The 27,200-nt window shown below is 46.3% G+C and overlaps 1 protein-coding gene across 1 annotated transcript; it reads right to left on the bottom strand.

The window, feature by feature from the left end:
- Nucleotides 1–10,719: 10,719 nt before the first annotated feature.
- On the bottom strand, nt 10,720–25,081 carry CHAF1B (chromatin assembly factor 1 subunit B). Its single transcript, XM_075262581.1, has 14 exons — nt 25,040–25,081; nt 23,914–24,037; nt 21,851–21,983; nt 21,305–21,422; nt 19,824–19,927; nt 18,749–18,845; nt 16,710–16,797; nt 16,415–16,508; nt 16,148–16,217; nt 15,342–15,430; nt 14,343–14,505; nt 13,481–13,897; nt 11,914–11,996; nt 10,720–10,844 (listed from the first exon to the last, which is right to left on the bottom strand). The coding sequence occupies exons 2-14, from the start codon at nt 24,034–24,036 to the stop codon at nt 10,720–10,722; spliced, it is 1,704 nt and encodes a 567-aa protein (XP_075118682.1). The 5' UTR covers nt 24,037; nt 25,040–25,081.
- Nucleotides 25,082–27,200: the final 2,119 nt, after the last annotated feature.

Raw genomic sequence — 27,200 nt, 5'->3', positions numbered from 1 at the left:
TTCCTCTTTAACTTTTACATTCGAGCCTCCTGCGTCTGGCTACTTCTCCGCTCTCAAAGAAAAATATTCTACACGGAGAAGTGAATACGGTGCAATTCTCATGAAACTCAGCACTACATTAGGCCGAGAGTAAAGTTAATACCCTTATAAAGCCGCCTCTACCATCTGTCGAGCCTTGGCCCACCAGCCAACTCAAACAAGCCTGAGAGGCCTCCAGAGATCCGGAGTCGGGAAGCCGGGCCCCGGGAGCCGTGTACTAAGACCCGGCCCTTCCTCAGGTAGACATAACACCTCTGTAGTAAATCTCTCCTGCTCCCGCACTCTGTCCTCACTGCTATGTCACCATCCTAATGCATCCTAGGCTCGGGGGGCTTCAAAGGGTGGAGGACAGGACAGAGGGAGGGCAGCCAGGAAAATAACACAAAACTCCGACTGAAAGGTGTGAAAATCGCACTTTCCATTTTCAACAGAAAAGATCCACAAAGGATGAATCTCCCGACGTGAAATCACGAGCCAAGTCCTTGTTCCAATAATTGGTATTTGTAAAGTAATGTAAAACACAGAAGTGAAAGCGTAAGAAGGAAAAATGGGAAACACATGTTCCAATAGGGTAGGAAATTTTTGTATACGGGGCTGGGTCATGCGGGAGGCAAATCCTCTAATGGTGGAAAAGGAGGAAAAGGGAAAACATGTTGTTACAATAAATTAGAAGAATAAAGAGATTGCAAAGATCTGTATCCGGGTCGGGTGGTTTGGTCCACAGGTTCGTTTCGGGTCCGTAAACGTGTTATAGTGATAGGTGGAGGAGTGGGGAAATAACAGACAGCGATGTCACCTCTACTGGGCATCCTCGTGGCATTAGTTGCACCTTCTGTATTTTTGGGTGACAAGATGTGGCCCAGGGTCACAGGCCTTAGCAGTCAGACGTCATGATGCTTGTGAACCCAGAACACATGACGTCACCCAAGGACATGAACAGGTGAAACCCCGTCCCGACTGCACCTGTTCACATAGCAAGAGTGCAATGTTGGCCAAGCTACGTGGGCCTGTAACATGACGTGCCTTTATGGATTTGACTCTGCGTTGGGGAGCCCTCAGTGCTAGTGTGAACATCCACCAGTTCCTTGAATCAGTACAACATAATGAAAACTCAGTAAGAGAGAGCCAGAAAGCTGCTGGGACAGGCGGTGTACCTACACAGCAGCGGGAGTGCGTCATTGGGGGATGCGCTGCATGAGCCCTGCACGAGTTACACTACAACATGCCAACGTTTAAAATCTGTTGTGAAGAGGAATCGGCAGTGTCCTGGATCTGTATCATTTCTCCACTGGTGGAGGTCTGGGGAATGCACAGGGGAAGCAGCTCAATGAGGGCCAAAGGGAAGAACAGCGCGTCAGCCATAGTGAGGGGACACGGTACCAGCTGAATGACCACCATTTTACCATTGGTGACTTGCCTACTTGAGGATGTTCCAACCCAGGGATAAGAGTCTGCCCCCTCAAGCCATGTGACTGCTGTGTAGGGTGTTGAGGGCGCAGCAATTCCAGGAACCAGTTGTCACCATGTTATGCAGGTGCCTGTTCCTTTAAGCTGTTGCAGCATCCCAGAATGCTCCTGCTCGTGTTGTCCTTGTCTTTGTGCCACTGGGCATATTTTGTAAGTCTTACTGTATGTTCCATATTACATGTATTGTTTTGTGACTTCTTTTCTTTGGTGGTTTCTATGTGGCCCTGTTGGTTTCTCCCATACTTGGTACAACCCTGACCTATTACAGGCCACTGAGTGGGGTCTGGGAGACTAAGGACCTGAGTAGTTAGACAGGGGCGTAACTACCGTGGTAGCAGCGGAGGCAGCTGCCATAGGGCCCGGGATACTAGGGGGCTCGGTGACAGCTGCTACCGCTGTGGATTTTTTTTTTTTTTTAAATAGGTGGTTATCACATTGGCCCAAGGCATGCACAGTATGAACAGTGGCCGAACCCCTCCCTCTTACACCTACATAATGCTTCATGTGGGCCGAGAGAGGAATGGTCAACTGGCCCTTCCCTTCATAGACAAGTGACCTTGGCGCACAGTATAAAATCTAGTGACAAATCTTGCATATGGGCAGTGGCGTAACTAGGAATGGCAGGGCCCCCCCGACCAACCCCGAAGACCTCGACTGACCTCCTCCTACGCATTCCTGCGCGCTCTATTATGTCCCATAGTGGCCACTGCACACAGTATTATGTCCCTTATTGGCTCCTGCACACAGTATTATCCCCAATAGTGGCCCCTGCACACAGTATTGTACCCCATAGTGGCCCCTCCACACAGTATTATATCCCTTATTGGCTCCTGCAAACAGTATTATGCCCCATAGTGGCCCCTCCACACAGTATTATATCCCATAGTGGCCCCTGCACACAGTATTATGCCCCATAGTGTCCCCTGCACACAGTATTATATCCCTTATTGGCTCCTGCAAACAGTATTATGCCCCATAGTGGCCCCTCCACACAGTATTATCCCCCATAGTGGCCCCTGCACACAGTATTATGTCCCTCAGTGGCCCCTGCACACAGTATTATGCCCCATAGTGTCCCCTGCACACAGTATTATCCCCCATAGTGGCCCCTGCACACCGTATTATCCCCCATAGTGGCCCCTGCACACAGTATTATCCTCCATAGTGGCCCCTGCACACAGTATTATCCCCCATAGTGGCCCCTGCACACAGTATTATCCCCAATAGTGGCCCCTGCACACAGTATTGTACCCCATAGTGGCCCCTCCACACAGTATTATGCCCCATAGCGGCCCCTGCACACAGTATTATATCCCTTATTGGCTCCTGCAAACAGTATTATGCCCCATAGTGGCCCCTCCACACAGTATTATCCCCCATAGTGGCCCCTGCACACAGTATTATGTCCCTCAGTGGCCTCTGCACACAGTATTATGCCCCATAGTGTCCCCTGCACACAGTATTATCCCCCATAGTGGCCCCTGCACACAGTATTATCCCCCATAGTGGCCCCTGCACACAGTATTATCCTCCATAGTGGCCCCTGCACACAGTATTATCCCCCATAGTGGCCCCTGCACACAGTATTATCCCCAATAGTGGCCCCTGCACACAGTATTGTACCCCATAGTGGCCCCTCCACACAGTATTATGCCCCATAGTGGCCCCTGCACACAGTATTATATCCCTTATTGGCTCCTGCAAACAGTATTATGCCCCATAGTGGCCCCTCCACACAGTATTATCCCCCATAGTGGCCCCTGCACACAGTATTATGTCCCTCAGTGGCCCCTGCACACAGTATTATGCCCCATAGTGTCCCCTGCACACAGTATTATCCCCCATAGTGGCCCCTGCACACAGTATTATCCCCCATAGTGGCCCCTGCACACAGTATTATCCTCCATAGTGGCACCTGCACACAGTATTATCCCCCATAGTGTCCCCTGCACACAGTATTATCCCCCATAGTGGCCCCTGCACACAGTATTATCCCCCATAGTGGCCCCTGCACACAGTATTATCCTCCATAGTGGCCCCTGCACACAGTATTATCCCCCATAGTGGCCCCTGCACACAGTATTATCCCCAATAGTGGCCCCTGCACACAGTATTGTACCCCATAGTGGCCCCTCCACACAGTATTATGCCCCATAGTGGCCCCTGCACACAGTATTATATCCCTTATTGGCTCCTGCAAACAGTATTATGCCCCATAGTGGCCCCTCCACACAGTATTATCCCCCATAGTGGCCCCTGCACACAGTATTATGTCCCTCAGTGGCCCCTGCACACAGTATTATGCCCCATAGTGTCCCCTGCACACAGTATTATCCCCCATAGTGGCCCCTGCACACAGTATTATCCCCCATAGTGGCCCCTGCACACAGTATTATCCTCCATAGTGGCACCTGCACACAGTATTATCCCCCATAGTGGCCCCTGCACACAGTATTATCCTCCATAGTGGCTCCTGCTCACAGTATTATCCCCCATAATGGCACCTGCACACAGTATTGTACCCCTTAGTGGCCCCTGCAGCCAGTATTATGCCCCATAGTGGCCCCTGCACACAGTATTGTACCCCATAGTGGCCCCTCCACACAGTATTATGCCCCATAGTGGCCCCTCCACACAGTATTATCCCCCATAGTGGCCCCTGCACACAGTATTATGCCCCATAGTGTCCCCTGCACACAGTATTATCCCCCATAGTGGCCCCTGCACACAGTATTATCCCCCATAGTGGCCCCTGCACACAGTATTATCCCCCATAGTGGCCCCTGCACACAGTATTATCCTCCATAGTGGCCCCTGCATACAGTATTATCCCCCATAGTGGCCCCTGCACACAGTATTATGCCCCATAGTGGCGCCTGCACACAGTATTATCCCCCATAGTGGCCCCTGCACACAGTATTATGCCCCATAGTGGCCCTTCCACACAGTATTATGCCCCATAGTGGCCCCTGCACACAGTATTATGCCCCATAGTGGCCCCTCCACACAGTATTATGCCCCATAGTGGCCCCTCCACACAGTATTATGCCCCATAGTGGCCCCTCCACACAGTATTATGCCCCATAGTGGCCCCTCCACACAGTATTATGCCCCATAGTGGCCCCTCCACACAGTATTATGCCCCATAGTGGCCCCTGCACACAATATTATGCCCCATAGTGGCTCCTGCACACAGTATTATGCCCCATAGTGTCCCCTGCACACAGTATTATGTCCCATAGTGGCCCCTGCACACAATATTATGCCCCATAGTGGCTCCTGCTCACAGTATTATCCCCCATAATGGCACCTGCACACAGTATTGTACCCCTTAGTGGCCCCTGCAGCCAGTATTATGCCCCATAGTGGCCCCTGCACACAGTATTATCCCATATAGTGGCCCCTCCACACACTATTATGTCCCACTGTGAACATCCATAAACAATTATTATACTCTTAGATCTTTTCAGACGCCAGAGTATAATAATCGGAGACCCGGGGGGAGAAAAACATTAAAAAAAACCTCTGATACTCACCTATCTCCCAACTCCTACGCTGTCGGCTTCCGAAGTAGTCCATCTTCAATGATGTCAGACGACTAGGCCAAAGCTTGCCCGGATTGTGGAGAGGTAAGTAACAAGTGTTTTTTATGTTTCTTACCTCTCCTGGGCTGCCGATCATTATACTCGGGGGTCTGAAACCCGAGTATAATGATAGCAGCGGTAGCGTCTGTCACCGGGCCCCTAATGTCCCGGGCCCTGTGGCAGCTGCCTCTGCTGCTATGGCGGTAGTTACGGGGTCAAGTAATATACAGCTGCCCAGTGGGCCCCATGCTCTCCAGTCTGACACTGCTGCCTCTAGCGTTGTCTCTGTAGTGCACGGTATTCCAATGGTTTACACTACAAAGCATTGTGGGTAATGTACACCCCATATTACCTGGACATTCCATAATTTGGAATTTTGTTGGGGTTACTATGATATTTGGGTACATCAGATATACCAAAAAGTGCATTAATATATTACACTGGACACATAATAACATTCACAATTATTGTATTAAGGTCAAGCCTTCTGAATCTTGTGTAGGATTAGAGAGGATTGTATTTGGAGCTACTGCCATCTGGTGGAGATCTATAAAACTGCACAGGATGACAAGTATACTGTGATGTACCAGTGCATTTGCATGTTTTTTACAGTTTAAAATGTTTGGGTGTTTTTGGACTTTCTTCCCTCCAAGCAGCTCTGATGATACAACATTTCACTATGTTGTGTATTTTGGATTTTTCACTTATAGATAACAAGCTTCTGCCCGCAACTTCGTCTGCGGGTTGTTGTTGCCGATGAGCCGCTTTTAATTAGCCAAATGTGGTTGGCGGTGATCCGCCTGCATCCACGTGTCGGCCCTGCTACATCTCTGCAGCAACCCCAGCTGTATGCACATCCGTATGGAGAGCAGAGCAAATTGTGGTACCGCGCTGCCTAAGCTCGGCTACATCAGGCAATTTGGATCACAGGGGTTGTCTTGCCTCAGTCTACTACATCTGCTAATTTCGAATACAGGGCTTGTGTTGTGTGAGTGTCTGAGCAACTTCTGTGTTAGACACGGCTGAACAGATGTTGCTGAAATGTACAACAGTTCTCCCCCCTCCCCCATCCGAGGCAGAACTACAGATTCCCCGTCGTACTCACTGAAACTCTATAACCGATATATTCCTTTTGTCCAAACACAGCCTGCATTTTCTGTAGTCTCCTTATCTTCTATGAGACTCCATTTTCGTCAGCTTTCACACTGTCTGGCTCCCTCCTGTTTAGCTCCGCCCCCAAATTACAGTGTAGTTCCGCCCACCACATAGCGTGATCCTATGGGATGGCTGAAGGACCTGTGATGACGTCATCAAAGGTCCTCAAACGTAGTGTGTGTCTAAATTCATGCTTAACGGTCATGTAGTGACGTCATTTACCGGGATAAAAAGTAGTCTGTGTTAATTGAGCTTACAATCTGTTTGCCGAATTTGATTCAAATCCGTTCAGCCGTTTTTGCGTGTTTGACACACAAACAACCAAACACACAAACGTTCACATTTATAATATTAGTAGGATAGGATAAGGTTTGTCAGGCTCAGCTGGTGTCTACCCCGAGCAGGAGCACTTTACACAGGTCTAACTCTAAAGCCGCCATTTTGGTCTTATTTTAAAGCCAAGAATCTATTATGATCAAGATCATTCTGTAGCCCCCCATAGATTTAGATACACCTCTGGATAAATTGGGGTGCAAATACTCACAAGCTTCACTTTAACCAATGACCAGGAGAACACGAGCGGCCAACAGTGCAGGGAGAGGAAGATTTTTTCTTGTTCAGATAACCCCAAGGGGAGGTGGCACCATGGACTATTGTTCATGGTATCACCCTCCAATTATCAATCAGAAAGATACTTGTCTTTTAACCCCTTGTATGTTGCAGACAATGCTGACCACAGAACCTGTTCATAGACCATGTCTGTAACAACCCCTAAAATAAAATTAGTATGTTATTTACTAGAGATGAGTGAGTACTGTTGCGGATCAGCCGATCCGAACAGCACGCTCACATAGAAATGAATGGACGTAGCCGGCACGCGGGGGGGTTAAGCGGCCGGCCGCCGTCAAAGCAGAAGTACCAGGTGCATCCATTCATTTCTATGGAGCGTGCTGTTCGGATCGGCTGATCCGAACAGTACTCACTCATCTCTATTATATTTATTCTACCATAAAATTCAGATCCCGAAACATGTAGCCACTATATGTAAGTACATCTTGAACCGCATGATTGTTACTATGTAACTCCTTTTTAAAGATAAGAATAAAAGTTACGTTTTATATACTCCCTGGTTGACGCTGGATCATTCCATGTGATATTTTAATTTAAACCCCACTCCCATTTTAAAATAAAACTATAAAAACATATAGGTAAATCATACTTGAACGTGCACGGTGGGCGGTCGTGCATGATCCGACGTCATCTTCTGGCACGCCTACCTCTTCTTTCTTCTTGCAGCGACACCTTCTGGTCCTGGCTCTTCCACGGCTTCATCCGGCTGGATTGCTTGAAATTCCGCGCCTGCATAGTAGCACTTCCCTCCGGAGCGCTATTGCGCAGGCTTCGGCGCCATTTTTATCACACCTTAAACTACTGTGGGAATTGGAATATGAGACTATAATATTTATGTATAGGAAAAAAAAATGTTCCAGCATGCCACAATTAAATAGAATGTAACCTTTACTTCATATCGAAAAAGGTAAGACGGAAACCTGGCACAGTGTCCAGCCGTGAGCGTTTTGTGCTCTCTGAGGCGAAACAGTTTTTTTTCTTAACTGCATGTCCGACTTAATAAAAAAAATAAAAAGTTTGAACGCGGAGAGCACAAAACGCTCACAGGCGCTCAGGGCCGGACACTTTTCAAACCCATTCACTTGGTTTGAATAATGCCTGCAGGTTTCATGTCCAGTTTCGAGCAGGAAACGGAAACCTGCATAACGGAGACCCTGGGCGCAGATGTGAACAAGCCCTTACATTGTTCTGACACTGGTGGGAGGCGCAGCGCACTTGTGTTTGATCAGACTAAGTGTGCGGGCGCTGAGTACATTATCTACCTCCTCCAAATCAGACTTATGTCTTATCTGCAATGGGTGGATACCAACAGGAGCATTCGCCTAATATTTGTGAATGCTCCTGCTCTGGCTATTAGGTGTCCTCCTCTTTGTCTAGTCACGGGTGAACCACTGGACGACTGACCCTCATTAATGGTGGGTATTTATTGTATACTCCCGCCCTCTTATCTTGTGACGCTAATACACACTAATGGAATATTAGGAAAAGGCTTTGTTTTAATATTAGTTTTATCTTAGATTTATACATTCAGCCATTTTTGATGAAGACCGCCCCTGGGGCCAGCCTGCACCTCCATTACCTCTCCGTTTCCCACCATTATACAAGTACTGGCTGAGAAATACACGACACCTTATACAGAGGTCAGTGAGAGAAAGTGCCGGAAGGGATTGTCTGCACTTACAACACCTGCTCTCCAAGAAAGACGTGCAGGGTGGAGGCGAGACACAGCACCATACAAATCAGGGGTGCATCCAAAATGTGGACAACCCCTTGAAGCACATTGGGAGATTTTCCCAGCAGTTATAGGAACCTGCACCACCTATCAGCCTAGGACACCAGCAGAGATCTGACATCCAGAGATCAAAACCAACATGTTTAATTAAACTTTTTTTTTTCTCCAAGTAGCAAAACTGAAAAATCACAAAAAATACATTAAAGTCTTTGTGTGGAAACATTTACAGAACACGGGGTCACTATAAACAGAGAAATATAATATATATTATACAAAAACACTAACCCTACAACAAGAACGGGATGTTACCAAGTGAATGCTAGAGAACCCTGTCAGGGGCAGTTTTGATACTGTTGCATTGAACCAATGAGTGCGGGGCCAGTAACTCTTTGCTTGCTTTTCAATGATTTTTATTCGTCTGATCCTTCTCCTGCCCTGGAGGAGCTGAGAACGGTTTGTCGGCCCCCTGAATCTCATCATCTATCTTTATAGCAGTTTCTCCTATACAAAGCTCCAAATCCCCTGAATAGGCATGTCGAATATCCCAGATGTGCAGTGACCACTAGAGGGAGCTCACTGCATACAGTTTATCGAATTCCATAACAGTCTGGAGAAAGCTCCCCCTAGTGGTGGCGATGTGTGCAGCCACATTTGATCAGAGCTCTGATCACTGTGTAGATATATTAAAAGGGGTTGTTCAGGATATACAGATATGATCAAGGAGCCGAGACACTCCCTTGTCCCTGGTGCTCCGGGGTCTCCCACCACAGTTAGGTCTGGCTGCTCCTTGGCTTGTCTTCTGGCAGAAGCCTCAAGAAAGTAAGCAGGACATTGCTCACATAAGTCACCTGTGACATCCCCCCGTCCTTTCCTTAAGCCTCTGCAGTTACGTTAGACAAGGACTTCTGCCCGAAGACGACCCGAGGACCGGATTGCGGCGGGAGACACCATAGCACCAGGGGAATATTTTTTATTTTTAAACACTTTCCCCGATCTCCTTGAACAAATCTGTATATCCTGGACAACCCCTTTAAATTAGATAGGACAGGGTGTTGTAAAGTGGATGCGAAAAAGAAAAAAAAAAAAGGGTCTAACAGATACAGCTACATGATGTACACCGTACAATGTGGCCAAAACCAGGCAGGAGACAGCGGTGTATATAGTCAGGACAACTCTAAGGACACAGCTACTGACATAGAAAGAGCAGATGAAGTCCTCGTGCACACAACAGAGGAGATGTCGGGATGTTCCCTGATGACATCCAAGTGCTTTCTGTCTCCAATTTGATTTTAATATGGAAATTCAGTCCAATGTCCCTCAACCATCAGAATGGAACGGAGCAACAGACCCCCTTCCCTCCCTCAGGCATGTGCATGAAGGACCCCCTACCTCCATCTTCTCACCCTTGCTCCATTATATGTGGCTCTCATGGCTTAGATCACCAGGAACAAGTTGATCTTGATATTTCATGAGATAAGCACCTTAGTCATCAAGATATGATCAGTGGGGTCTGACACTTGGGACCCCCGCCGATCAGTAGTCTGAAGAGGCTGCGGACTCTTCCTTGTACCAATAACGTTACATTCATCGGTCACATGGTAGAGCTGGGCACAGCCATAATACAATGTATGGCACTGTGAAGAGGCCGCAGTACACACCAGAACGCTGCGCTCTCTCTATACAGATGATCTGTAGGGTTCTGGGTGTCAGACCCCCCCCACCAATCACATATTCATCAATACATAAGAGATCCTTAAAACCCCTTGAACTCCTAGGACACAGAGGAGACGTTATTTTCCCTATCAGATTGGTGGAGTTATTGCACTCAGATCTCCTCGGCAGAGGAACTTACCAAAAAGACAAGTAAAAGGCAGAACAAACAATAACAAGACCCCGGAGACAAGAAGGGGTACAACAATGGGAGGAGACGCCAGTCAGAGCAACAAGTATAAGAGACCTGATCTCGAGTCCTCGGGAGGAAAGTGTCATAACCCATGAAGACGAGACTATAGATCCACTGGGTAAAGGCTGGATGCCCGCTGTGTGTGAACTGGTGCATGCTGGGAATCCATCCTGTGCCGGAGGGGCAGTCACTACTCCAAGCAGACGTTCTTACTTCATTGTGTCCTTGCTGGTGCCAGGAACCTCATTGTCTATGACAAGGCCTGGTGCTGGCTCCTTTTTCGGACGCTTTGACTCCGGGGGTTTACAGCTGGGGTCTTGAACTGCTGAGTTTTCTGGAGGGCGCAAGTACTTTATATCTACAAGAAGCAAAGTTATCTCCAAGTCAATAACCCAATAAAAAAAGATCAAGGGTCAAATGAGAAATTCCCTCCCCCCCCCAGTATAAAACATAAAGCAAGGCATAAAGATTGTGCAAGCACAGTGCCATACATGTTATAGTGGCTGTGCTTGGTATTGCAGCTCAGCTCCTTTCACGTGAATGGGGCTACACAACAAAAAGGCTATGTGACCAATGTCCTTTCAATCAGCCGATCGGTGGGGGCGATGGGTGTTGGACCCCTGCAAATCTAACATTGATGACATCCTAAGGACAGATCATCAAGGTTATAGTCTCAGAAAATCCCTTTAAATGTATGTATAATCTATACTGAAATACATGGCCTTGTGACAGGTACATTCTGTAAAAGTCATTGTTCATACAAAACTACTTACAGATTTGCACTGACTGACCATAGGCGGCGCTGTACTGAGTGAGGGAAGGAGTGTTATTACACAGTCATTATTAAAGAGGACCTTTCATCAGATCGGGCACAGGCAGTTCTATATACTGCTGGAAAGCTGACCGTGCGCTGAATTCAGCGCACTGTCGGCTTTCCCGATCTGTTCCCCGGGTAAAGCGCTATCGGTACCGTAGGGCTTTACAGTCAGAAGGGCGTTTCTGACACTTAGCCAGGGACGCCCTTCTGCCCAGCAGCGCCTACCGCGCTGTGCTGTGTGAGCGGGAAGGAACGAGTATTATCAAGAGAGGGAGGGGGCGTTCGTCCCCGCTCCACAGTACAGGGCAATAGGATCTGCTGGGCAGAAGGGCGTCCCTGGCTAAGTGTCAGAAACGCCCTTCTGACTGTAAAGCGCTACGGTACTGGGACCGATAGCGCTTTACCCGGGGCACAGATCGGGAAAGCCGATAGTGTGCTGAATTCAGTGCACTGTCAGCTTTCCAGCAGTAAATAGGACTGGCTGTGCCCAATCTGATGAAAGGTCCTCTTTAAGGGTTTCTATGGATTGAATCCTTACATCACTTTCTGGGGGGTTTGCAGTTTGGGCCCACAATCATTTACTTACCTGTGTTACTGGGTTGGGGGGATGCTGCTGCGGTTTGCTCTGTGCTTGGTGAATTTGTCTTGATAGGAATAAGGTTGATTCTCCTAAGGAGGAAAACAAAAAGATTCGAGATTTATGGATGTGGCAAGAAAACAAACAAACCCCCATCTCATGACACAGGACACAAACTCTCCTCATCATCATTACTGCTCATATGTTATAGCTCCTGTGCAGTAACCTATTAGGAAATCGATCGAGACTGACAGGACGCAATAACTCTGGGACATTCCTGTTGTAATCGCTCCCATGACATTCACTTGCAGAAATTGGGAAACTTCCTTTAAACCCTACTACAGAGTTGAAAAAACAAATGATCTCCACGCCATGGAGGCTCCTTGTACTTCACACATTGATCTGACATGATGAAGGCCATTAGACCGAAAAGTCCCTGATTAACATTGGATCAATTTTTTGACTGTTTTTTTCCATGCCGTGTCGACCTGTTACCTTCACCAAAAATGTATTTGTTTATTCATCACTGAATCAAGAGTGCGCAGCAGATAAGTTCTTTTTTGGATACTGACAGGGTCGGAGGACCCATTTTCTGCTTGCACCTCAACCCAACATATGAGTGTTTCCAGTTCCACTGCTTTCTTACATTTGTTCTACTACAGAGTTGGACATCATATCCCAGAAGTTAGGTAACCAACGGACCCATACATTTGCTGCTGAAGTTTATGGAATTTTAACATATGAAATCAATTGAAGATCAGGTAGTGTCAGATGTCCTCTCCAGCGTCACCTCCATCTTCTTCAGGAATGGCCTCTCTGCGTGTCCTCTTCCAGCGCAGGCGGTCAAACTTCTAGGCCTCGGGCAGAGCTGACTGTGCATGCCTGCCAAAAGAGAGTAGCCGCTTACAACACTGTGTAAGCGGCCATTTTCTTGTGGCCAACGGGCATGCGCAGTCAGCTTTGCCTGAGGCCTAGAAGTTTGACTGCCAGCGCCAGAATAAGAGGCCGTTCCTGAAGAGGAGGAGGCGACGCTGGAGAGTGTTCTCTCGTAGCATTGGGGACGCCCCCAGTGCTGTTTGAGCGCTGGGACCCGCCCCTAGTGCTGTGAGAGAACTCATTTGTATACCGGTGAAAACCAAGATTTCTACGGAATGGCAGCGCGGAGAAGACAACGAAAGGTAGGAAACGAATAGCCTTTCTTAAGGCTATTCCTACGTGTTATCAAGAAAACATTTGATTTTAATGGTAGAATCCCTTTAAAGCCTCCTTGTAAATGCAGCTCCAGTGACTTGTATGACCAGTGCTCCAATCGATGCTATGGGGCCATCAGGACCTGTAATCTCCATCAGTATCTACAGCCCCATACAAGCAGGCGCACTGCTGCTCCATTGACAAGGAGGGATCAGACACTTACTCCTTGACCGGTGGATAGGATATAAGCGTCCACAACAACACAACATTCTTTAATGGTGCTCTAAAAATAATCCAAGAAAACCCCTTTAATGATCATCGACACGGGATCACCTCAATTTGGCCTTGTTGCCCTGCTGTATAGGAATCCCTATGAAGCGCTCACCTGGGACTTGGGGTGGAGGATTTGCTCCAAGCTTCCAAGGTGTTTATAGCAATTCTTCGGGGCTGTGCAGCTTTGCTCTGAGCGTTCTTCCTGTCCTCAGATGTCGGGGTCGCAGGGATGACTGATATTCCCACTGGAGTTGATGGCATACTTCCTGCGGCAGACTGTCTGCTATGCATAGGAGTGGACGGACTAGACTGTTCTAAGTGTCGAGCAGTCGGGGTTAGCTCACCCGCTCGTAGTCCTGGAGAGGCCATCTTTCTGCCTTGGGATCTCCTGAGCTTCTTTTCTGCAGGAGTACTTAAAACTAATGGAGGCTTCTCTTTAAGAGGAACTCCCAGTTCACCTTCATCAAAGGTCACAAAGGAGCAGTATCCATCGGTGGAGGAGATGGAGAGAAATGTTCCGTCACGAGACCTGACACATAAGAAAGAAGCTTAGTATATTGTGAAACAAGACATAAGGAGTCAAGGGTGACATTACCAATGGGCACAAACAAATCCTTAAAGGGACTGGCCCCTGAACATCATAATAAATGTATGATCGTGAGGGGCTGACTACCCCTGTGATCATAAGAACAGGGCTCAGAATCACCTGTGTATACAGCAGCAGTAGGAATTAACGTCATTCACTCCTATAGGATTAGCAAAATATTGTACTTGACTGTGTCAGTCCCACAGAGGTAAATGAAACACATGAACCACCGCTATTCGCACAAGGGGTGAGAGGAATCTTATTCTCCAGACTGGGGATGGTCCTCACAGTCAGACACCTAGTGATCGTACATTTATGGTAAGCTGATAACCGCTATTACTAGGACAAGATAGTTCCATACATAGTGTGTAAAATACTGTAATCTTACCAGGATATGTCGCTCAGGGTGTGGTAATGCACATTGGAAACATAACCGAAAGGAAAAAGCTGCTGCGTGTCGTAGAAAAGCACGGCATCTTCTGAGGCCACAGCAAAAATCATACGATAAGGCAGAGAGATGACACTTTGCTGGGGCACCGCACCGTCGCCATCTACAAAAGAAAACATGTTTGAAAAAACTTAAAGTAGGAAGTGAAATGACTGAAGTAGTAGGGCTGGCAGATTATACACCAAATAAAAGCGATTAATAGGGCATTTTACCTCCATTATTTAGGTTATGCCACTTCTACGTCTCGCCCCCTTTATAGTATGATTACGTGTTGGGTGAACATGGACTAATCAAAACTTCTATTATAGTGTGGGTTCAGCGGTGAGGAAACAAGTAAAACAGAGTTACTTACCGTTCCTGCACACATTATGTTGTGCCGTATAGACTCAAGTGCCAGAGACAGACAGAAAGGTAAGTAACACTGTTTTACACATTTCCTCATCTGCGTCTGTAGCTGAAAACACCGTGGAGTGAATACTAAAACGGACTATGAGAATGATGTACCCAAAGGTCCTGGAAGCTGCACCATTTGTTGCTAATAATACCACCAGTAGGTAATGCGATATGTAGCTGACAATTTATTCACCCATCCCCGCTCCTGTCCGAGCCTGCCTCAGGTACTGCCTCTTCGATGCTGAAGAAGGCCTGGGCATTACGTCCTGATGTACTTCAGGGTCTAGTACTGTATGACCAGGAGATGGCAGCGGAGGCTGGCCTGGACAGGAGTGTAGACAGGTGAGTAAATGATTGACCACTACCTATTATTATAACATTGGTAGGGGGTTCCCTGAGATTTTTTCTTTTTTAAACCCACCTACCCGAGCGGAGAGGGGAGTCAGGTTTGGGTAAGGTTTCTCTTCGTGCATACATGTATAATTGCAATGTGTTCAATAAGGCTATTTCATTTATAAAGAAGTGGGAGGATTTAGGATTCATCACCTTTTAGTGCCGGTCTTAACTCGAAGAAAACAGGACAACATCGAACTGCAAGAGTGGCTTTCCCCGGGCATGGGAGATGTGCTATAGGCCTAGAGAGGAAACAAAGCGCTCATAAAATGTCTTAGACATAACCTATTAAGGTCTTTTTGCACACAGACCATATTTTTGGAAGCCTTTATGAGAATTTATGTGACCACTTAAGACGAAACCTTCTGTGGGTCAACACAATGTACTCACTTGCCCCTTGTAGTATTTTGAGACGTGTCTTTATTTGAGTATAACAACCTTTTTGCCCACAATACCACTTGAAGGGATTTTCAAGAAACAGTTTATCATTACGTAGGCCAGCCTTAGTGCATTCCCCCAATGGCACTAAATGTGCAAAATTAAACAGGACCTGTCACTAAGCGGTAAATACCAAATTACATACATCATTTGGTTCTTGACGCCTGAACAATTTGGCAGTCAGAGACTGGTGTATGTTCTTGGTATAACTCACGCCACTTTTCTGACATGAGATTTAATAAATTCAATGGGGTAAGCGATCCCTGCCCTGGGCCACCTATGTAAAAAGAGGGAAGTGGCACATCTTTTGACCCAAAATTCCTCTTCACCCTTTTTACTTAAAGCAAATCACATCCTTTGACAATTGCTAAGATAGCCCAGAGAGACATTGATTTGAAGGGATTATCCAGGAATAACACTGGTTGCCATTTGTAGTCATGTGCAGCAAGGACTTCAACCGGCACAATCTAATCATCAATCCCAAACTGTAGCCCCACCACACAATAAATAAGTGCACGTACCTCTTTAGACTCTTCCTAGAGAATATGTATGTTGTATTAACCAGAGACTCGCCTATCTCCACAAATCCAGCTGAAAAATTAAAAAAAAATTGTGTTTAGAAAATTAAAGTTATTTCAAGCCTCATCTCCTCCCCACCAATCAGGTATTTATGGACAATCCTAAGGATGAGCCATAAAAAAAAAACAACAAAAAAAACCAAAACCTTAACCCCCAAGCAACCCCTTTAAGAGCCCCGAACATGCCAATTATTTTCTCAAGAAACAAACCGGGGGTGAGGAGGAGGGAGCCGTCCGGGGTAAATGAAAGCCTCCTAAAGAAAGATTTCATACTGTCGTCATGATACATTCGGTAAGTTTTAGTCTGCAAGTAACAGAGAGATGTAATGAAGTACAAGCCTAGAATATAGATTTTACAAGGTTTGCAACCAGTTGCCCCAAATAATACAATTCACCCATGTCCCTATATCATAATATTCAATCTGAATGCTATTATAGATTGTAAGGCAACAACATTCACTCTATTCATAGGCAACAAGAGAAAACTAGAACCAGAAGGCCGTACCTCTCCCTCAGGGGTGGTGTTAGCAGAAATCATCTTGCTGACATTGAAGGCAACCCTCTTGGTTTCTGTTCTGTATACCCTCAAGACCCTGGAAAGAGAAATTCCATTTAATGTTTTTGTATATTTCTATAAAACTACACTCTAAACTACTATCATAAATTCATCCTATGTCCAGGTCTACATGGCTGATTGGTGGGAGTGGTGGATACTTTAAGGAGTTGTTCTGTTATGGACACTTTTCCTTTTTTTCTGTGTATAGGGGATAGCTGGGTGCCCAATGATCAGGAGGACAGGGGACTGAAAGTCCTCCTAAAGCCTCCCTGGTAATTGAGCACCAATGCTCTTGTGTGACAAGTGAATAGGGGATCGGTCATGCACTGGTGCTCCATTCACAAGTCAGAACTTTAGATTCCCCGTCTTAACTATCGAACACTTATCCAATGTCTTCTGGATAGAGAGAGATAAATGTCTGTAACGGCACAACCCCTTTAAGACAGGCCATTGATATTAGCCCTTGGACAACCCCTTCAATATAAAAGTAATGTATTTCATCCACAGGACAAGGAATATGTTTGTTTTTGTACTGTGTTAGCCAGTGGGTAGGAAATATAAAAAAAAAACAAAAAAAAAAAAAAACGAGTCTTGAGTAGTTGATACCTTTTTTTTTAATGGCTAACTAATAATGATGACAGATCACAATGTTTCGAAGCTCCCGGCTTCTTCTTCAGGTATATCTAAAAATTTCTGAAGGCTGCATATTTATGTACAGAGGGACACATAGGACTAGAATTCTAGGAGGGAGGGTGTAAGAAGGTTATTGGTTATTGTTACATACAAATAAACAATTCATCAGTTTGCAATGTTCTTATCAGTTCACACAGTGTCTTTATGGCTGTCTCAGTTCAGTGATTTCTGTAGGATGCCATGAACCCATGTGACAGATTCATCCCTTTCTGCAATGTTTGAAGCAGGGTCATAAACTTGTACTCATAAATCAGTCTCTCTTTCCTGGATTTAAAATTCCCTCTTAAAACCAAAATCCAGGAAAGAGAGACTGATTTATGAGTACAAGTTTATGACCCTGCTTCAAACATTGCAGAAAGGGATGAATCTGTCACATGGGTTCATGGCATCCTACAGAAATCACTGAACTGAGACAGCCATAAAAGACACTGTGTGAACTGATAAGAACATTGCAAACTGATGAATTGTTTATTTGTATGTAACAATAACCTTCTTACACCCTCCCTCCTAGAATTCTAGTCCTATGTGTCCCTCTGTACATAAATATGCAGCCTTCAGAAATTTTTAGATATACCTGAAGAAGAAGCCGGGAGCTTCGAAACATTGTGATCTGTCATCATTATTAGTTAGCCATTTAAAAAAAAAGGTATCAACTACTCAAGACTCAAGTTTTTTGTTTTTATATATCCACAAAACAGACAGCAACAGACTACAGTCCGTCTTTCTCTTTGGAGGTAGCCATACACATTGGATGAACATGACCATGATAGTGGGACTGACCAACCATCTAACGTGTAGGAGGGTGTCCTGGCATAAAAGATGGGAAAGAAGGCATGTTAGGCCTATCTTTTTCCCTACAGGAACGAAGCTGCTGTAAGAAGAGTGTGGTATTCTCTGCCTATTGAGAAAACATGCACACTTGGACAAAAATATGGCTGGCTGCGCTTAACTTGCAGCTATCCCACTACTACAGTGAAATGTTCCTCACCATAAAAATAAAAGTCAAGATTCTTGTGTTTAGTTTATGGAGTCGGTAGGTTTCCGTGGTAATCACTCTTTAAGCGTATTGGATTTCCATTTTTTGGGTCCCCAAGCAGACCCGAAGAACTGAGACCCAATGCATGTGTGAGCTCAGCGTCAGCCACATATATCCTGATCAGTAAATTAATGTTTTCCATATATATATATATATATATATATATATATATATATATATATATATATATATATATATATATATAAAAATCACATGCTATCACATACGATCCAGTAACCGCGTGCACAATAGGACTTACCGGTCACAGCTTAGTGTTGCAATGTACTGTCCAAGAGGATCCCAGGTGACTCCCTGCACATAACTCTTATGCTCATTGAATATACATATTTTCTGTCCTAAAAAGTCAAGAAATGTACATGAGGAAATATTACAATAGTCTTTTATTCCATGTCATTTACTAGAGAGAATGTCACATATTGATAACAGGTCTTCGTATATATAATCACCATTACAATTTACATATAGAGTATACAAAGGAGTATTGTACCAGCACAGCTAGCAGCAAAATGGAAAATATTTTGTGCCATTTAAGCTACAGGATGTACTAATAGGACTAAGATAATATTCTGCGCTTCTATAGGACACACTCTCCTTAATCTTGTAATAATCCTTCAATATAGCCCATACACAGCATATAGGAATCTATTGTAAAGAAGGTACTACGCTCCTATGCTGCTAACCTTTTAAGAGTTTGACTAAGCTGTTATGAATGTGGAGGGTTTGCCAAGAAGTGACCACATGATTTTCTATTAATTGGAAGGCTATCAATGTTTAGAGATGAGCGAGTAGTATTCGATCGAATAACATTATAGTCTATGGGAAAAAACAGGAATGTTGTTCCGGAAACCAAAGTTCGACACATTGGATCCTCCAAGTTCCGGAAGTAGCAGGATGAGGAGCACGAGGAGTTTTTTTGCATTGAATTCAATGGAATTTTCCCGTGTGGTACTCGACCGATACGAGTATTCGATCGAATACTACTCTCTCATCTCTATCAATGTTTATCGGTGGAGGTCACACCCTCATTGATAACCATTGATGCAATAGTGACAGAGCAACACTTGTACTAGGACTGTGGCTGATCCAATACAAGAGCTTGGACTCCGCTGGTCACTGTGGTTAGCCACAAGGCCTTTAGTATACAGTCTGTGACCAATCACCTGTATATGCCATGGCCCAACTCGATTGCAAAGAGCTATGATTTTGACAGATGGAAAAAGACAGCGTATGATGCACATGAAAGTTTTAGCTCAGCCTTTTGCCTACATGGCCACTTTGCGTTTATTGAACGATTCAAGATAATAAAACCGCACCTTTAACGGCATCCCACATAATCGCAGAATTATCCACAGAAGCAGAGACCATGCAGTTGCTGTCTTGTGTCCAGCTAATGTCATAGACGTCTTCCAAGTGACCCCTACAAAATGCAAAGTAAAATTAGCTTTTATGTCACCTGGTATCAGTCATTTTGTATTATAAACAGGCCCAAAGGTATACAGCAGGCCTAAGGTTACAACTACAAGACCTATTGCAGGACATCTTTCCAATTTTAGCTACCAAGGTATTGCTGATGTCCAAAGGGGGAAACCTGAGTCATGTACCTGTGGAGGCCCAAACTTCTGGTCAGCAATTATATCAATGGCTTCTCACATGGCTGCGGCAGCCAATCACTTTCCTCAATGGTCACGGTCAGTAGTTAGTTTGTCATCATTGCACCACCAGTCCACCTGCAGCAATGATACACCCGACTACAACATGTGACCAATAATTGTACATCTGTTATGACATACATGAAGTACAGAACGGTATTAATAGATTTGCTGCAAGGGCCATGGATGTCTCTGGAGAGCCGGAATCAGAGACCGAACCAGAAGAGTAGGGAAAAATAAGAGAAAAGTAATATTTTAAAGGCGACCTTTCACCACTGTGATTCAGAGTTCCTATCAGAGGAAGCCAGTTTCAGAGCTCAGACACCTTGTCTGCTCCTGCGTAACAGAATCTAAATAGTATATCAGGCATCAAAACTAACTGCACCTATTACTCGGGAATGGTGGGGGCTGCAGAAAAAAAAAAGGCAACCATGTCAGAATGAGTGGAGGGGCAGCTACTAAATGATGTGAAGTGCTGGACTTGTTGGAGGTGGTGAAAGGTTCTCTTTAACCCTTTAAAGTGGTTAGTTTTAGAGATGAGAGTAGTATTCGATCGAGTAGGTATTCCATAGAATACTACGGTATTCAAAACACTTGTACTTGTTTGAATACTAATTGCTATTCACAGTAAAGATTCGATTCAGAACCAGTGTTGATTTGCTGAATGCTATACAGTGTATAGCATTCGGCAAATCAATGCTAGTTCTGCAGCAGGCTCGTCCTTGCTAGTCAGGAGAGCTGACAGCTTGCTGTTCCGAGGGAGCGGACTTTTTTTTTTTCATAGGAATGAACTGACCAGCTTTGATTGGCCAGTGTACAGCATTCGGCCAATCAACGCTGGCTCTGCCGGAGGCTCGTCTGTGACGAGGCGGAGTCTAAGATTGGAGCACAGCAGTCTCCATTGTGGTCCGATCTTAGACTCCACCTCCTCACAGACAAATGCTGTACACTGGCCAATCAACGCTGGTCAATGCATTCCTATGAGAAAAAGTCAGCTCCCTCGTAACAGCAAGCTGGCAGCTCTCCTGACTAGCAAGGACGAGCCTGCTGCAGGAAGACACCCCACCCCCTGAACAGAATATCAGCACAAGAGCAAGCGCTGTACAGTTATAGTGCATGGACCCCATAGACTATAATGCAGATACCTCAGAGACTTAAACACAGTCCAGTTCTCCTTGCTCAGCTCGGTCTCCTCTTCTTCAGTAAAAGGCGTCGATTCCAGTTCTTTGCTTTCACTTTGTTTCCATAATAATATAACGGCATCTGTGCATAAAAAAAGGGTCACAGTCCAGTTATCCTTCAAGAACATCTGAGTAACCGCTCCACATCCAGAAATCTGCACTTACATTTACCTAAAACCAGAAATCTAACAAAGACTGAGTGAAAAAACAAACATAAGAGAACTATTATAGGGTAAGCACACACAGGGCGATCTGCTGGCAATTTAGAGCAGGATTCAATCCTAATAATCAGTAAAAGATTCTGCTCCAATACGATCTCCATCTGCTGCTGCCTTCCACCAGACACATGGGGATATGTGATAACTTGTGATAAATCTGGGGATACCCCCTTTAACCCCATTAGTCAGTGTCTATACTGCAGGGTCTGGCGGATAACAGAAAACAATACAAGCAGCAAAGCCTTTGGAAGTCAAGTAACATTTTCATTTCTATTCTATTTACATTCCTTACCATCTCCACCTGATGCCAAAACCTCCCCATTGGGAGAGAAGCGCACAACGTTGACAGCTTTGGTGTGACGGGTGAGACTGGCTAAAAACTCTACCACTGCTTTGCCTTCTGCATTTTTTTCCACCTTCCAGAGCTGACAAAAAACAAAAACAAATCAGAAGTCTTAAAAATGAAACATTGATCAAAACATGTGTCCGAGTCGCCCTCACTTTCTATCCAGTGGTTTGGCAGCCACCTGACACTAACATTACGTTTTATGTCCAGTCTTGTAAGAGACATTGCAGGAGACAATATGTTGTATAGATACATGTCAAAACATCTGCCACATGTGAACTCATTCTTAGGCTCCGGTCCCACGGAGTAACGCGCCGCTCATTTAGACACGTAAACACGTGTCAAAACGCGGCGCTTCAAAACAGATCCCATTGATTTCAATGGGTGCCGGATTACACGCGCTACACATTGAAATCCATGGGAGGCTTTGTAACCCATTGATTTCAATGTGTAGCGCGCGTAAGACGGCACCCATTAAAGTCAATGGGATGTGTTTTGAAGCGCCTCACTCTGACACGTGTTTACATGTCTAAATGAGCGGCACGTTACTCCGTGGGAACAGAGCCTTAGGCCGCACGTTGCGGAAACGCAGATTTTTTTGGTTGCAGATTTTGCTGAGTTTTTTTTTTTTAGCCAAAACCAAGAATAGCTACAAAAGAAATGATAACTATATAGGAAGCTTCTTACACTTCTACCTTTTGCTCACTCAATTCCTGGCTTTGGGTCAAGAAAAAAAAAAAAAATTGCAACAAAGAAGCTGCACTTCCACAACGTGAGGCCACGGGTTCACGACTGTGTGCAGCGTCACTGTGCATGGCGTGTTTTTCCGTTCTATGGCCCCATACACACAACTCTGTATTTTCATAGTCTGGTGTGTGGGGCTGGGAGCAATACTCAGGACTGGTCCTTTTCCTGTCAGTACTCACTGGCCTCAATAAATGGGGCCGCGGAGACATGTGGATGTTATCCATGTGCCATCCAATCACGACCCAGCGACACGGACACTGACATGTGCACGTCACCTAATAGGGTGTATTCTGGTACTTACAAATTATCCTCTAATCAGGACATAGGGAATAAGACCTAGATTGGTGGTGATCCAGCTGTGCAGACTCCTACCGACCATGAGAACAGGGGTCCCGAGTCCCCATTTCTATGGGACTACAGTAGCAAGTTTAGTACAATTCTCTCTCCATCAGTCCTATAGAAGTGAATGGAGCGTGTATACCTGAAACAGGGGAACCCAGGACCCCCATTCACATGACTGGTAAGAGCCCTCCTCCTGTTATAGTCCTTGGTCAGAGACCTATATCACTCCAGCTGCTGAGAAACTACAACTCCCAGCAAGCTCCATTCACTTCTATAGCAGAGCACAAATGCATGCTGGGAGTAGAGCTGGGCAATTTTGTGAAAAGATAAAATCTCAATATTTTACAACTGTTTTTAAAAATGCAAAAAAAACTTATTTTAGTCCCCAAATTCTGACATCCCAAACTAAGCTTTGTGAGCATGTACGAAGCTGTATAAGGGCTCGTTCACATCTGCACCCGGGGTCTCCACTTTCAGGTTTCCGTTTCCTCCACAAAACAGGGGCAGGAGACAGAAACCTGCAAGACTCTTTCATGCCCATTCATTTGAATGGGTTTGAAAAATGTCCGGCCAAAGCGCCGGTGAGTGTTTTATGCTCTCCGCCGCGAAACTGTTTTTCTTTAAACCGGACACGCAGTACTCTGTGTCCAATTTTAAAAAATTGGTTTCACAGCGGAGAGCATAAAACGCTCACTGGCACTCACAGCCGGACCGATCTGACAATTTTCCGTCTTCTGCATGCAGAAGACGGAAACCACAGAACGGACTGCCGAACACTAGTGTGAACCCAGCGTAAGGTGTCTTATTGAGGCACGTGATGTGGCTTTAATTCCGTTTCAATCACCATTTTATAAGATTTGGGAATTTTGGGATATGTGATGCCTGCTGTATTCTATCACCTCTTTTCCCCCAAAACTTACCCGCACGGCAGTGTCTACCCCGGCAGAGGCCATTCTGTTAATTTTGTTGTTGCCATGCTGAAAGTCGACGCTGTACACCGGCTCACGGTTGTGCCAGGAAATCTCACAGGTGATAACTTTCATTCTGGATAGAAAGAACAGGAAAATACATGTAAAAAAATCATTCTTAGTGGAGCATCCTTATACCGGGTCACCAGAGGGGGCAGTACGGAGCCATGTGCGTTATAAAAACAGAAAATACAGAAGGGGTTTCACCTCCTCCATCCTCTCTCCAGGGCCTGGCCAGTCTGACACCAGGGATCGGCGTTTTCCAGTCCGGACAATGCTCTGCGAGCTAAACACATCAGTGTCACCTCCACCGATCTTTCGGCTGGTTTGTTACAATGTATCAGTCTGCGGTGCCGGCTGTTTTGGTCACAGAGCATTGTCTAGACTGCATACAAGGCGCTGTTCACACCTGCAGAGGAGGCTCCATCATGTATCCACCATATCAGGGCCATTCTCCTCATCAATCCGTGTACAAGGTCGGGTATCACTTACCTGCAGTCCTATGTAAGAGCATGGCCGTGTCACATGACAAACTCAGCTCTGCTACATATACACACATGATATAGATATAGTAGCATTGCTCAGAGTCCTGCAGTCAGGGTATATGACTTCTAAGATGGCGGGGACCCAAATATACGTCTCACCTGCAGTCCTATGTAAGAGCATGGAGGTGTCACATGACAAACTCAGCTCTGCTACATATACACACATGATATAGATATAGTAGCCTTATCACACATTATAGACTTATAACATGCAGACAGGCCCCACTCTCACACTTAGTCTTCCCTGGGCATGCTGGGAGTTGTAGTCCATATAATATTTCCAGTATAAAAGTAATGATGGTGCAGCAGTCAGTGACGAAACATGATCTATGTGCATGTATATACATACAGTAGTACACACACACATAATATATAGGCTATACTATATACACTATACATATACAGTAACCCCCTGTACAACACAAGCCATACGGTCCCAGTCTGCAGTAATCCCCTCACTGTACACCCCGCTCTGCGCCACTGCTGTCCGGTAGTACCTGGAGCCTCCGGTGTCCCCCGGTACCGGGACTTACCTCAGGACGTGACCGGCTCTCTACAAGGTTTGACTGGAGAAACTTTCCCGCCCGCGCTTCTCTGTCCCGTCACTTGGAGCCGCGGCTGCTGCAGCGCCACCTGGCGGCGGGGAGGGAGCGGTGCGGGCTGCTCTATACACAGGGTAGTGATGGCGCCTGCTCTGTCTAGGGGCGCGGAGACTGTTATGGAAGGGATTACCTGCGGACTGTCAGTGTGGGGGCCGACAACTAGAAATACTTGCCTTCAGGTAGATTTCTGGTGTCGGAAAACTGTTTACATGTAAGCCCCGCCCTCACAGAGACCACGCCCATTACCCTCAGAGTGCTTAAGACAATCCCTCTAAGCTGCAGAAACCTGGTGTCATTATCAAGATGTCTTAAGGGTTCAGCGATCGGGTTTGGATAAGATCGGATCCCAATCGAGCAAATTTCACGATTGCGATCGGCTGGAAAACGATCAGAAATCGGATTTTGAAATCTGAAGATCGGATCAACCCTAAAAGTGACTTTTCCCATAGAGAAGCATTGACTGGGGTTGAAGGATCGGGAAAAATCGGATCCCGATTGGCGATCGAGCAAATTTCACGATCAGGATTGGCTGAAAAATGATCGGATTTTAAAATCGATCCTGAAATCTTAAGATCTACTGCTCACTTCTTCAAGGAACCTAAACCTCGTGATTCAAGTCTTATAGACCAAGACGACAAGCCGCTGTCTGAACCATTTCGAGAGCTCTCCGTCCAACAGCGCCAAATAATCTGAGCCCTCCCTCCTGGAGCTCAGCCGAGGTGCCAGACCAGACCCCATCACCCCGCCGCGGATCGGTGTAATTGCATGAGGACCTGCTGACAACCTCCATGTTCTTGGAGCTCTCAGAGACCACGTATCTCACCTGTGATGCTACGAGAAATAAATTTAGCACCGTTTACGGACCACGCCGTCGTGGGACTGGATGGATTGTTGCTCGCCTCGTGTCTCTGCAGCCGACGTGATCACCAACACGATCAAATTATTGCCGAGCTGCTGGCGCCATACTTAGCCGAAGACATGATTATGGCGCACGCTGCGGCCTTAGCGGATCTACTAGACAACGTGCAAGTCCTGACTGATGGAGCCTGGTGGCACGAGGGACTGGCGACTCCTCAATGGCTCCAATCTGGACGTTTGACCATTTGGGGCCAGGATAACAACAAGTGGGCCAATGGCGCCCCCTTTGTACAGGGGCCACCGCTGGGAGACATTATACTGTACGGGGCCACCGCTGGGAGACATTATACTGTACGGGGCCACCGCTGGGAGACATTATACTGTACGGGGCCACCGCTGGGAGACATTATACTGTACGGGGCCAGCGCTGGGAGACATTATACTGTACGGGGCCACCGCTGGGAGACATTATACTGTACGGGGCCACCGCTGGGAGACATTATACTGTACGGGGCCACCGCTGGGAGACATTATACTGTACGGGGCCACCGCTGGGAGACATTATACTGTACGGGGCCACCGCTGGGAGACATTATACTGTACGGGGCCACCGCTGGGAGACATTATACTGTACGGGGCCACCGCTGGGAGACATTATACTGTACGGGGCCACTGCTGGGAGACATTATACTGTACGGGGGCCACTGCTGGGAGACATTATACTGTACGGGGGCCACCGCTGGGAGACATTATACTGTACAGGGCCACCGCTGGGAGACATTATACTGTACGGGGGCCACCGCTGGGAGACATTATACTGTACGGGGCCACCGCTGGGAGCCATTATACTGTACAGGGGCCACCGCTGGGAGACATTATACTGTACGGGGCCACCGCTGGGAGACATTATACTGTACGGGGGCCACCGCTGGGAGACATTATACTGTACGGGGGCCACCGCTGGGAGACATTATACTGTACGGGGGCCACCGCTGGGAGACATTATACTGTACGGGGCCACTGCTGGGAGACATTATACTGTACGGGGGCCACCGCTGGGAGACATTATACTGTACGGGGGCCACCGCTGGGAGACATTATACTGTACGGGGCCACTGCTGGGAGACATTATACTGTACAAGGCCACCGCTGGGAGACATTATACTGTACGGGGCCACCGCTGGGAGACATTATACTGTACAGGGGCCACCGCTGGGAGACATTATACTGTACT

This window comes from Leptodactylus fuscus, chromosome 2, assembly GCF_031893055.1.
Source record: "Leptodactylus fuscus isolate aLepFus1 chromosome 2, aLepFus1.hap2, whole genome shotgun sequence".
Taxonomy (NCBI): domain Eukaryota; kingdom Metazoa; phylum Chordata; class Amphibia; order Anura; family Leptodactylidae; genus Leptodactylus; species Leptodactylus fuscus.
This window is presented reverse-complemented; position numbering and strand designations above follow the sequence as displayed.

Coding starts and splice junctions, on each gene's coding strand:
- CHAF1B (XM_075262581.1), bottom strand. CDS start 24,036: ATGAAAGTTATCACCTGTGAGATTTCCTGGCACAACCGTGAGCCGGTG. Junction 21,423..21,850: donor TTTGGCATCAGGTGGAGATG/GTAAGGAATGTA, acceptor TTTTATGCACAG/ATGCCGTTATATTATTATGG. Junction 10,845..11,913: donor CCCCCAACCCAGTAACACAG/GTAAGTAAATGA, acceptor TGCGCCCTCCAG/AAAACTCAGCAGTTCAAGAC.